The 12,893-nt window shown below is 38.8% G+C and overlaps 1 protein-coding gene across 1 annotated transcript in view; it reads left to right on the forward strand.

Annotated features, from left to right (window-relative positions):
* The window catches only part of LOC107678970 (calcium-dependent secretion activator 2-like), an 86,726-nt gene extending 77,246 nt beyond the window's left edge, over positions 1-9,480 (forward strand). Inside the window, exons 24-29 of the mRNA XM_016474369.1 lie at positions 180-254; positions 497-580; positions 688-720; positions 6,293-6,400; positions 8,573-8,677; positions 8,938-9,480. Coding sequence (XP_016329855.1) covers positions 180-254; positions 497-580; positions 688-720; positions 6,293-6,400; positions 8,573-8,677; positions 8,938-9,108 — 576 coding nt within the window. The 3' untranslated portion in view covers positions 9,109-9,480. The remainder of the gene's footprint in view (positions 1-179; positions 255-496; positions 581-687; positions 721-6,292; positions 6,401-8,572; positions 8,678-8,937) is intronic.
* The last annotated feature ends 3,413 nt before the right edge of the window (positions 9,481-12,893 follow it).

Below are 12,893 nucleotides of genomic sequence, written 5' to 3' on the forward strand. Positions count from 1 at the left end.
ACGGGCATAATGGGCCTAATAGCTGCTTAACTCAGCCCTATCGCACGGGGAGGATTTTTCCCTCTGCTGAAATATGTCTTTGTGAGTGTGTTGTTCTTTTAGGATGCCTCGCGATCCGTGCCTTTCCCATCGCGCCTATTGTATTTGTTGATGTTTCTCCTCCTCATCTTGTCCTACAGCAGCAGTACCACTCAAAAATCGATGTCCTGATCGATGAGGCCTTTAAGGAGATGATCTCCACCTTGGTCTCAAAGGTACTCCCAACAGCCATCGTCTCGGCCTCTTTTGAGCCGCCACATTTCACAACATTGAGATTTGGCTTTTGCCCATTCTTTTCAGCTGGCCTTCACGGCGAGCCGACTCGAAACGCGCCAGTGTTTCGGGAAACGTTATATCCGTTGTATCGGTTAATGTTACTTTGTCCTAAATTGTTAATTGTTGCTTGTGAGAAAGGCGTATGCGCCTGTCACGTAAACATGCTTCTTTGCTTGCACAGTTTGCAGCTGTTCTGGATGGGGTGTTGTCCAAACTCTCACGATATGACGAGGGAACATTCTTCTCCTCCATCCTGTCTTTCACGGTGAGTATTTTCACATTCATCCCACCCACACACCCCTTTCCGGGATCTCATTTCGTACTGAACGTTCAATAAGCCAAAGATATTCAGCAGGTACTTCTTTTTTAAAGGTAAAAGCAGCAGCCAAATATGTGGACGTCCCAGTAAGTGTCATTTTGGACGTATAAATGCGCATGATGCCGGCATGCCCTGTGTGGATTTTTTTTGCATGCTGCTTTGCATTTGTGTGTGTGTTTTATTATTTACTTAGGGAAACAGATTCTCTATTCAGCTTTGCCAAGCGTTTCCATCTTGCTTTGTTTTTAATATTTAAAAAGGCTTAATGTGTATTATTTCATCATTACTTGACACGATTATATGTTTTTTTTATCATTTGCGGTTCATGGCCAAATGAAAGCAGGATTGGAGCGTCTATCAGAGCTGGCTGAGCAAGACTAATTAGCAACCCGACTGGCTTAAAATCAGTCTCACGATCTGCCACAGTGTTGACAATGGGCCGTCACAAGCAGAAAAAGATGCTAATGAATCACCAGGAACCAGGACTGTTCAGAGCACAGACAGTGAGCAAGCAGAAAGAAACTAACACGGGGTGAGGGAAAGACGGAGTAGTCACATGACCTCCTGGTCCGAGACCACAGTATTACAGAAGGGCTTTCGGAATAAAAACATGAACAACTCCTCATTCCAGTTAGTTCTGTGACTAATATCAGACTAGAGTTTGTGTTCATACATAGAGTATGCCAGCGTTCAAAAATTTCAAGTCAGTAAGATTTTTAAAAGCAATCTATCATGCTTATAAAGGCTGCATTTCTTCTATCAAAAATACAGTTATATATAATTTTTATTGTATTTTTGCCCGTTTTTTTCGGAATTCTTTGAATAGAATTTTCGAAAGAACAGCATTAATTTGAAATAGAATTTTTTTGTAACAATATAAATGTCTTTGTCACTTTTGTGCAATTTAATGCATCCTTGTTGAATGAAAGTATTAATATCTTTCCAAAAATAATACTGACACCTAATTATAGTAGATAGTGATATACAGTGGCTCTAAAAAGTATTTGAACACTTATGTCACACTTAAAAATGTCTAAATGTAATTTCATTAGATGATAAAGCAAAAATCTAAAAATACATGTATAAGAAACCTTTTCTCAAAACTAGCTCTTTTTGTCTCTTTTAACAAGATTTAAATTTGCAGACATTTTTCTGTGCTGATTTTAGGGGGGAATCTGTGGAATGAAGTTTAAACATTGTAAAATGTTCAACAGGGCTGAGAGAACTACAATTTTTTGGCAGATGTAAGCATTATCAAATTAACAAAAATATTTCATATACAAACACACAAGGGCCGGGAATGTTTGGATTTCTACAGAATTGGAACACCTGTTATTAACAGTTTTTCTGTGGCATTTTGTGAATGCAGAGTCCATGTGGGCATGAGTTTAATCAAAGAGTGATTTTAGTGGCTGTATATGTAGTCAGTTTGCCTCAAGTTCACACAGGTGTTCTGCGGAGTAACCACAGGTGGAGTTCATCACATTAACTACCAACATGATCCACTAATACTTGACCACCAAAAAGTGTTCAAATAGTTTTTGACTTCATTTTGAACAGTTTATCTGCTGTTTTATCATTTAAAATATATTTTAAAAAAAATCAATCTAAATTATTATACTTATTTTGGTATTTTATCTAATGCAATAACATTCATTCATACATTATTTAAGTGTGACTTACGTGTCTAAATGTTTTTTTATGATTTTGAACAGTTTCTTTTGTTTTATCATTTGCAACTTAAAAAACTTTATAAGCTATATTTCTTGAAAAATATTACACTTGATTTTCTGTTTTATCTAATGCAATAATATTCATACATATTTACTGTGTGTGTGACTTAAGTGTCTAAATTCATTTTGTCTTGATTTTGAACAGTTTGCCTGTTGTTTTATCATTTACATCTTTTAAAAAATACTTAAAAACGTAAAAAATGTACTTTACAAGTGCTATATTTTGCACTATATTTCTTTTTTTAAAATGCACTTCATTTGACATTTGATCTAATGCAAAAACGTTCATACGTATTTACAGGTGTCTTAAGTGAGTGTTTAAATACATCTTGTCTTGATTTTAAAGTTTGTTTTGTTTTTAAACTTAAAAAACTACTTTACTTCAAAAGTGTGCTTGTGCTATGATTCTTTAAAGATATTACACTGTTTAAATATTTTCTATAATGCGATAACATTCAGACGTATTTATGTGTGACTTAAGTGTATGAACTATTTCATCTTAATTTTTAAGTAATTTTTTGTTTTGTTTGTTTGTTTAAAACAATGTCTTTATGTGAAATATTTTGCGTAAACTACGCTTTCAGCTAAACGATTCTCAGTGTGATATTTTGTATTTATTGGTTTTTAGGCGCAACTTGAAAAGCAAATACTTTTTGGGGCCACTGTAAAAAGCAAACCGACAAGATTAAGAACAGAAAAGTCAGTCAATCCCTACAAATCCACACCCCATCGCTCCATCCGAGCTCTTGGCATTGGCTCCCCGAGGTGTGTAGCGGGCGAACACCCCATCTCCCCCTCAAATTATAACATCACCTCCGCCTTGCGCTTTTGTGCAGAAGGAACGCTGCTCCATGTAAGCCCCTTTCACAGCACCAGCTGAAGACGGAGAGGGAGGGAAGAACATGGCTGTGATCTGGCCTTTGGCACTGAACATTTCTGGGCTCTTGTCACGAAAGGTTAAGCTCCTCTGCTCCTTTGTGAAGGCTGCCATTCAAGCGCCAGGGCTTTCTGGCGAGACGCCCTCCCGATAGCGCTCTGTTAACACACTCGTTCGCACATTCACACCCATGGCTCGAATCTGCACTAGCGCTACCACAACAAAGTATTTACTCAAAACTTGCACAAACACACTTCACACGCTCTCTGCTTCGACACCACACGCACACACACACCTGCACCTGGACAGTGAATGAGGCAGTGGCAGGAAGCCAGGTTAGCAGCTCTGTGTAATTACTGCGTATTTCGTCTCCCCTTCCCTTTCTCCTCTGTTTCCCATCCACGCCATTTATCCGCTCAGCTTAACCAGTCATTAACCTGGCCTTAATCGCACCGTCCCACACCTCTCCATTTATTCATTCACACACAGCCCACACCCAACCGTTGTGGCATTGTCTGGCCTGATGGATCGGGCCTGTCCCTCGGTCCTCCGGTTGGATTTCGTACGAGAAGATCGGGTTTTGGTGTGCTTATCGGTCCATCACAGGCTTTGTCGTCCTGTCAAGAGAAGATCGAAGGAAGGGCGTTGGGTTAAAAAGACCCCGTCTTGCTTCCACCCAAGTGCCTTTTATGGGGTCACAGGTGACTGCCATGATAAGTCAGAGATATTATTGGTTCTGCACAGGAAGTGGCAGTTTTCTTCCTTTCTTGATAATATAATATATATCTGTGAAGACCTCTCACTCAACACGATATGAAGTCCTCTTGAGATCCCAGTCGTATTTGATCAGCTGCTGTTTGTCTGGATATCGGCCGACTGTGGATGCGGTCAGGAGGTTATACTGTACCGTCCAGTGAGTGTTGCTGGTCCAGTATTAGGGAACCGCTAACTATAATTAGTGACACTACTACATAACTTGTTTCAGTAGCGTGACAGTTTGCGTAAGAGATGAATCTGGTATATATCAAACGATATATTCATTGCCAATCAAAAGTTTGAGGCCAGTAAGATTTTTTAAGGTGTTTGAAAGAAGTCTCTTATATTCAGCAAGGCTGCATTAAAAAAAGAACAGTAATATTGTGAAATATTATTACAATTTCAAATAACTATTTTCTATTTTAATATATTTTAAAATGTAATTTATTCCTGTGATGCAATGCTGAATTTTCAGCATCATTACTCCAGTCTTCAGTGTCACATGATCCTTTAGAAATCATTCTAATATATTGATTTGCTGCTTAAGAAACTTATATTATCAGTGTTAAAAACATTTATGCTGCTTAACACAGTATTTTAGTGGAAACTATGATACATTTTTAGGGGGAAAAAGCTATTTTTTAGGTAGATGCCTGTTAAATTATGAGTAGGTTGTTGTTTGGAAAACCAGAGCTTCAGTACACTGGTACTGTCACATCTTTCACTCTGTCATATGACCAACACACAAACTCACAGGAAGAGAGGCCTGACAAGAACAGGAGGTTGATGTTCGGGTGTCTCTTTGCTCTCTAATAAAAAGGGGGTTTTCCAGCATTCAAGCCCTCAAGCTACATCAGCCGTTGAGTCATGGGTGGGAAACGTGTCACAGCAATTACAGCACTATTACGACATTTTTTCCCTGTTTTAACAGCCCCAGTGTGAATAGAAATGTTTTTTCACAGGTAAAAGGATTGCTTTTAACAGGGTATAAGTGTCGCAGGTGCTTTTTGGTGCTCTTTGGTACTTTTTTTTTTTTTTTTTTAAGTAAGTTTACATGTGTTTATTTTTGAAAGCATTTTCTCGAACATCCTTCAGCAGGCAGAGATAGTGGTGGTGGCTGTCAGTGTTTTGGTATTCGTGTTTTAACTTGGTTCCAATAGATATTCCAAATCCAATATTTGCTCTAAAAAAAAAAAATATTTGAATTAAAGGTGTACTAAGTCTTTTTAGTTTATTTGATGCAACTGTCTGATACAACTGCGCAAATTTCATACTAACACAATTGTCATGAATGCAGCATCCAGAGCCAATCCTTCCTATACGCAAAATACACAAGCTGCGTAGGGCCCCTGAAACACCAGGGGGCCCCCTTGCTCTCAAAGATGATTTAATTTTAGTTTCGTTTTTGAATTTGGCCAGCGGTTATGAAAACATGAATGATCATTTCTTTTAATGCGGTGCGCTGTCGCCCTTTCTACGTAAAAATCAGTCAAATCATGTAATGTGAATGTCGTACAGTCTCTTGCTCGAGACTAAAAGAATGAGTTGAAAGCGTACCGAGCTGCGCTTTCCGCGAGCACGATTCGAGACGGCGTGAAACACGGACAAAACAAAATCAATATTAAGAGCTGAAGTTTTTGGTCCAATAAGAAATTAAGTACTAGAATATACTGGTCATGTGATCTCAAAATGGCCGCCACCATGAGGTGGACCCGCCCTTATGTAGAATTAAACAGCTTTTACCCGGCCACTGATCTGACTGATGTTTTGTCAAAAATATTGTACATTTCTTTAGGTGCAAAATGTTTTACTTAGTCCACCTTTATAGTTTGAATAACTCTGTATTAATCATCAGCATGTTTGATTTGCATTAGTTCTGTCAAATCGATTAATCGCGAATAATCATGATTAACTGCATCTAAAATAAGCTTGTTTACATATGTGTGTACTGTGTAAATTTATATGTGTATATTAATATACACAAATACATGTATACATTTAAGAAATATATGTAATATATATTTATATGTAATATAAATCATATATAAATATGAATATATATGTATACATGTAAATATTTATTCAATATATACATACATGTGTGTGTAATTATATATACATATAAATATACACAGTACACGCATATGTTATGTAAAAACAAACTTTTATTTTGGATGCGATTGATCATGATTAATCAATTTGACAGCACTGCTTTGCATAAAAAAATGAACAAAGACTCAAGATGAATAAATCTTATGACCAAATTGACTTTGAATCCGTCACTCTCAACAGAAACCTGGTATGGATCTAGCAGACACCTACATCACCTTTGTACGACAGAACCAGGATATTCTGCGCGACCGTGTGAACGACGAGATGTACGCAGAGAAAATCTTTGACGTAAGTTCCTACCAGTCAATGAACACATTATAAATGAGATTCAGTTTCACTCCACTGCTTTCAGACACTGTAGCTAAAGAAATGTTTCATAATAAGTCTACAGATCGATGCAAAGCCAGCGGAATTACTTCAAGCAAGTGTCATTTATGCCAATGCATGTGAATGAACATCCAACGTCTCATTCTATTCTGTCTCGATTCTTTTCCAACCGCGTTCCCACCACATTTCCTCAGCTGTGGGTATTGTAAAGCCGAGGCCGAGGGAGGTGAGAAGGGGTGGGGAAAGTTTTTGTAGGAAGAGGCAATGAGGCCTCACCAAGAGCACTCATCAGCCCACTGTGACCACTTCCAGTGCCTGAGCACTCACCCAGGGCTCCTGTTGACCTGTTTACTCTCAAACAACGTCGAGAGCGAGAGAGCTAGAAGGCACAAACGTGTACATCTCGCTCCTTAATTTTGTTTAGAACACACTGCTCATCCTTCCGAGCTGCTTCCAGAGACAGCAGATCTATAGAACGGCACAAACACTCGAGAGGATGTGCACAACCCTCCCGCCCCTATAAATCCTGAGCAGATTGCCTTCGAAAACGTTCTATTCCGAGCCAGATTGGAGAGAAGCAGTGTTTGATGTCTTCTCTTGATTTATTAGACCTTTGCCGAGGCCACCGATGGAGACAGGCAGGCGGGATAGAGGTGCCCTGCACACCAGCAGCCCCTAACGTGCGTCACACGCTCACAGTCATGCACCGAGAGCGAGCTGAGAGAAGGGTCGCCGTGTGTCACCGCAGAAACTTCCTCATCAAGCAGCCTCAAGTCTTACGAATCCGTCGGTTTCAAAACATTCTATCTAATTTGCATCTCTGGACGGCTATAAGTTTGGGCATGAATATTTTTGAGTGTTTCTTCTTAAGGACGAGCCGCTGTACCATTCAGTGCTGTGTTGCGAAGGCGCTCAAGGAAATAAGAAAATCAGTCGCCGCATGCCCTTGCAGGCTGCGGTCTGTTTGTCCGGGGCGCTAAATCACTGTGATTAGCGGAGCGATGAGGTTTGCACGGCGAGAGGCCGCGGCCCTCAGCCTGGTCACAGGTGTGGAGGCTGCCCTCCCCTGCCTCCCTAATGAACCAGAGAAGTGGACACTTAAGCATGTGATTACCAACGGAGATTCGTCTGATATGAAGAAATGCGTTGCCATTCTTTCACCTCCAACAATTAGAGCACAGTCATCGGTTTCCCAACCAGCCTAAGTGCTTCAATTAAGTGGCATCTCATCTTTCCGTTTTGCCCGCTTTTTGTTAGCGGCAGGAGCGGACTTAGCTGATTATTGGTGTGCTGTTTGGATTCATTTACGCTCCCGTTGTAAATTTGTGAGCTTGATGTTAAATTGCATGGGAAGCTCAATGAAAACGGTCCTAAGTGATGTATTTCGCCAGTAAACACGATGCTGTGGTCTTACACGTTTCGGTCTTGCTTGTGCGTGAAATCATATTCTAAGTGCCTGGACAATCTCAGTCTTTTGTTGACGTGAGCTAACGATTTCCGAAATAAAATTACCGGGCTGATTGCAAACACAAGCTGGTGTCAGAGGTTCTCGCGCAAAACCGATTCACAGTCTGATCGCTGCTGATTAAAGAACCGGCTTCTTTCATAGAAAAGACCGGTAATTATATAAGGTGTCCTCGCGTGAAGTAATATGTGAACTGAAGGTGTTTGAAGTGCAAGGGGACCCCTTTATTCACAGATTCAAGTGTTAGCCCTGTAATTAGTAGGTTCGGTATCTTTAAAATTGTTATTATGTGCAAACGCGACCTCAAATGATACTTGGGGCACGGGACGATACTTGCTTGTAAGTTCAGTAATGAGAAATGAAGTAATGACTCTTAATGAATATTTAATACGTTGAATAGGTAGTCGACGGTTTCTTGGTGGTTCTTTGGTTAAAAAACGGTTTTATGTGCAGCTTGAGGTGTAATAAGTTTATTTTCGAGGACCGTCTAATTCAGAGTGCGGATGTGAAATTTTCAAGGCATAATCGAAGGAGAAAAACACACAAAGTTTTTTAACATTAGCATTAGCTGCTGTCACATCTTTTCATTTGCTTAAAGTACTGAGGGTTTTTTTGCATAACATTTATGTCCTCTTCAAGGTTTATCTCTCTCTTTCTCACATGCACAGCAATGGTACAACTCTTTGATGAAGGCGGTGTGTGCCTGGCTGACGGACAGACTTGACCAGCAGCTGCATGTTTACCAACTCAAAACTCTCATCAAGATTGTCAAGGTAAAAAAAAGAATACAGCGTGAAGAAGTTTTTGTTCGAAACTCTGTTGATTCTAATTGACCACATGACAAGAGTGTCAAGTTCAGCTTGGCTGCACAACGAATTCCATTACCATGAGAATGAGAGATTAATTAGTTCACGAGTGCCGTTTCAGGCGAATCCTGATGTACGAGTCAAAAGTCAAAAAGTAAAATCGACGTGTCCTTCAACTATTTCATTGTTCTCCATGCTTGTTTTGGCTTTTTATTTTTGTCATGCAGAAGTCGTACCGTGACTTCAGGCTGCAGGGTGTGTTTGACGGCACGTTGAACAACAAGAGCTACGAGACCGTTTACAACCGGCTCACTATCGAGGAAGCCACGGCAGCCGTGTCGGCCGCGGACGGTCTGCAGGGCATTACCATGAGGGACAGTGATGAAGAAGAGGGTTAACGTCCCACCTACTGGACGGTCATAAACTTGATACGAAGAGGTCGGATTCCAGCTCTCCTGATTGGAGCTCACGCTTCATGCTCCCTAGACAGTGCTACACTGCCCTCTTGTCTAAGCCGATGTCACCATGCTTGTATAAAACTCTCATTGGCCACTTACAGACAGCTAAAGTGTCTCTGTCGTTCTGTATTTGATGTGCAGTGATACGGTGGCTCATCACAAGGCAAGCTCGGGAAGCACTTGTAGGCACAAATTTACCCACAAAGAACCAGCCGATGAGTTGTAAGTGTATCATAGACATGGTGTACCAGAGTGAAAACTAGACATACAGAGCATGAGGGAAGTAGCGTCTGCTTATGTGCCGTTTCTTTACTTTTTATTTTTTTGCATCAGCTTCGGATCCTCAGGCCAAAGCTCCAGATATGGTGGATGAAATGCTAGTTGTTCACTGTTTATTCAATCAAGTCGTGACACTGTTCCACTCAATAGCTATGAATTCACATTCAGATTCTTCTGTAGAAGTGTGTCATGTATAGTATGCTGTCAATGTCCAACTATGTTTCAGATGAAAGAAAATGTCACTGGATTTTAACAAGAGCTGTATATTTCTATTGTCTTTGTGCACCTGAGATTGCCCAGGTGTCTTAAGTGTTACAATTAAAGTGTTTTTAATGTCATTTCACTGGTCTTTTTTTTTTTGTTTTGCATGAAATTATATGACACACATGAACACCGAGTATAGCCTATAAATGAAACATTTAAAAAGTCTTAAACAACATTATGCTGTTTAAAGAGCATTAAAAGAGATGTGTATAATTTTTATATTTACATTTTTATACGTTTTAAAATATTTATCACATGCCAGATTAGTTTGTAATTAATAAAATTTTAGGTAAGTGGAAACAAAAACTTCAAATGCAATTTTAGTTTGTTTATTTAAAACACTGTTAAAACACTTATTAATGCTTGCATGCGATGATCTTACCTATTCAACATTTTTGTTTTATTGAGGTTTCGTTTCAGCCACTATTAAAAATTATGCCATTTGCTGGTCTCGGTATCAAACCCATTCGGTGTGTATGTTCTTTTCAGCATCACTTTAAATGGCCTTAATCTTTATTGTGCATCATATTAAACAAACAGTTAAAAAATAAAGAAATGGAATTCTATTCATAGGAACACTAGAATAGCTTACCATACAACGGCGTTAACTCCATTATTTCTAGACGTCTACACTAAATAAGACTTGGGTCACAATAATAGTAGGAGTTCAAATTATTTTTCCATTCTAATTTTGCTAAAAGGTCGAATAAAATCTAAAAATAGAATGTTACCCCTTGCAACATGACATTCAACTAATGTAAATGTACCATTTGCTGTTTAATTCTGATAGCATATACAAGACGACTATTTTTGGGGTTTACTGTGATATTTTCGATTCAGCATTCTAGTCTAGAAACCTTGAAGAGATAGTCTACTATTATTATTTTTTCACCTAAATATGAGGTTAAAAAATGTCAAGGCTTCAAGTGTCAGAAATAAATCGCGACTGTGAGGCAATTTCTGTCATCGAAACATATCATTACATTTCTTACTGAAATGCACTTTTCTCTAAAATGCAGCGAAAATAGACTATGAAAAATGTATGCATGTCATCATTATTATTTAGCAAGTCATATTTGGTATTTGAACATTTGATTATCATATTTGATAACTATTATTTGGACTGTAAATAAAGATGAAACACTCTCAAAATCAGCTAAACCTGATATATATATATTTCTCATATTCAGATTACCGCTAGATTGAGCGTATTTCATATTCAAAACGGGCGCCGAATAAAACATGCCATTCTTGAAATACAAACATTCAGCAAAACGAAACAAATAATAAGATGCATTTGTGCCGTGATATCATTACAGAGGATTTGTTTTTTCGTTTTGCCTTCGCCCAGCTGAAGAAATCTGAGGAGCAGCATATGACAACAGAAAAAGCTCCAAATTGCAGGTTATTCGACACCCATCTGCTTCCAATTGAACAGCAGTCAAAATTAGCAATGTTCTAAAGTCGCCCTGAAAACACAAACATTATCATTTTAGCGCATTTATCTTACTGCTGAGCGTCAATAGCCATTAAATAAATAGAAAAAAAACGATAGGCTATTACAAAGTATGTATATTTGAGAATAAGTAGGCTAATAAACATACAAATGGGCTATTTTAAAGCCACGATATGTCATCGACGCGCTCATTTTCCATATATGTTACCTTTTAAACAGAATAATCCTTCACGAAAAAAATGTCTTCGCATCGAATCAGTGTCAGCTGTATTTCACACCGAGCTGCACTTTTCATTTCTGCTTTTGCTCGCGGAACTGACTCTCTCTCACTCTCTCATGGCATGAGCTCAGCTCCTCGGAGGCGTTTTGCTGTTAATACCTCTCGTTTGGCGCACAATTCCCAGATGAATGTCCTCACGAGTTTTGCGTTTGGAAACGAAGGTCGTCTGATGCGAAAAACGCTTTTCATAATCGTTTTATCTGTGTGCGCGTGAGGTGGCGCGTGATGGAAAACCGTGGAATGGTCGCGTGAAGCTTCACTAATGAGACGCGAAAGCATAACAAATAATTATTTTATTATATTTCACATTAAATTGTATGTAGACATAATAGAGGAACAATCTGTGAATTTATTGAAGGCTATAAATCAGATATCAGGTGCTGCTGGAATCCACCGCTTAAACACTATGGAGACTGGGAAGTGTAACACGGGGTGAGCGGTAACACCAACAGTTTAACCAATTAAAATTAACTACAGGGGTACAATTACGATTATATGTGACCAACAGCCCCCTGAGGTGACATTATAAGACTCAGTATTAAAAAAAAGAAATTAACAGGACAATATGTCATTTAAACATACGTAGTTTACTGTTTAGGCTAATTTACTTTAATACTGTTGTGGTTTTAGAGTTGCATGCATTTGTTTCGATTTTTTATTTGCTGTTTCGAATTGAAATACATCCTACATATTTTCTATTTTGAATTAAAATGTGTTTACCAAGCACATTTTATTATATATTCGTGCACACAATGTTCATGTTTTTTTAGCCTAGTTTTATAGTCAGTAACAACAGTTTAGGGCAAAGTAGATTTATAAACAAATTTGTAGCAGATAAATATTCAATTTAAGTTTATTTGTATAGCGATTTTCACAAATCGTTGCGAATCAGCTTTACAGAAAATGTAAGTTTGTATTTTAAAGTTTCTACATTAGGCTATATTTAGGCCTAGTTGTAGCTTATCAGTGGTGACTTATGTCAAGTTGATGTCCATATGGCAGAAATGTACAGTAAAATTCATTCAAAATTCATACGAGATACTTAAATCGAAAAAACAGTTGCAACCGTTTAAACAAAACTTCTAAATCCAAATATCGCGTCCATGATGTCCATACAGAGTTTAGTCTGAATTTGTGTTCGCTTTACTTCAGACAAAACGTTTCACTCATGAATCTAAATAAGGTTGTTATAAAATCCCCTTCCACTCCGACCAAAAAAAAACCGCGTGAGAATGCGGTTTCAAATCAGGTGATTCAGGAGTTTTCATATGTCAAATGTTGACAAACATGATGCATGCGCGAGCGAGGTGCAATGATGTCACAGCGAGGCGCGAGGGGACCGGAGATTCGCCCAGCGCTTTACAGTGCTAATAAAGAGCACCTTCTTGAGTTAGTCACCCACAGCAGTGTGTAGGACAAGTGTAGGGAGAGAGAGAGAAGCCGCTG

This window comes from Sinocyclocheilus anshuiensis, unplaced genomic scaffold, assembly GCF_001515605.1.
Source record: "Sinocyclocheilus anshuiensis isolate Anshui unplaced genomic scaffold, SAMN03320099.WGS_v1.1 scaffold2044, whole genome shotgun sequence".
Lineage (NCBI taxonomy): Eukaryota > Metazoa > Chordata > Actinopteri > Cypriniformes > Cyprinidae > Sinocyclocheilus > Sinocyclocheilus anshuiensis.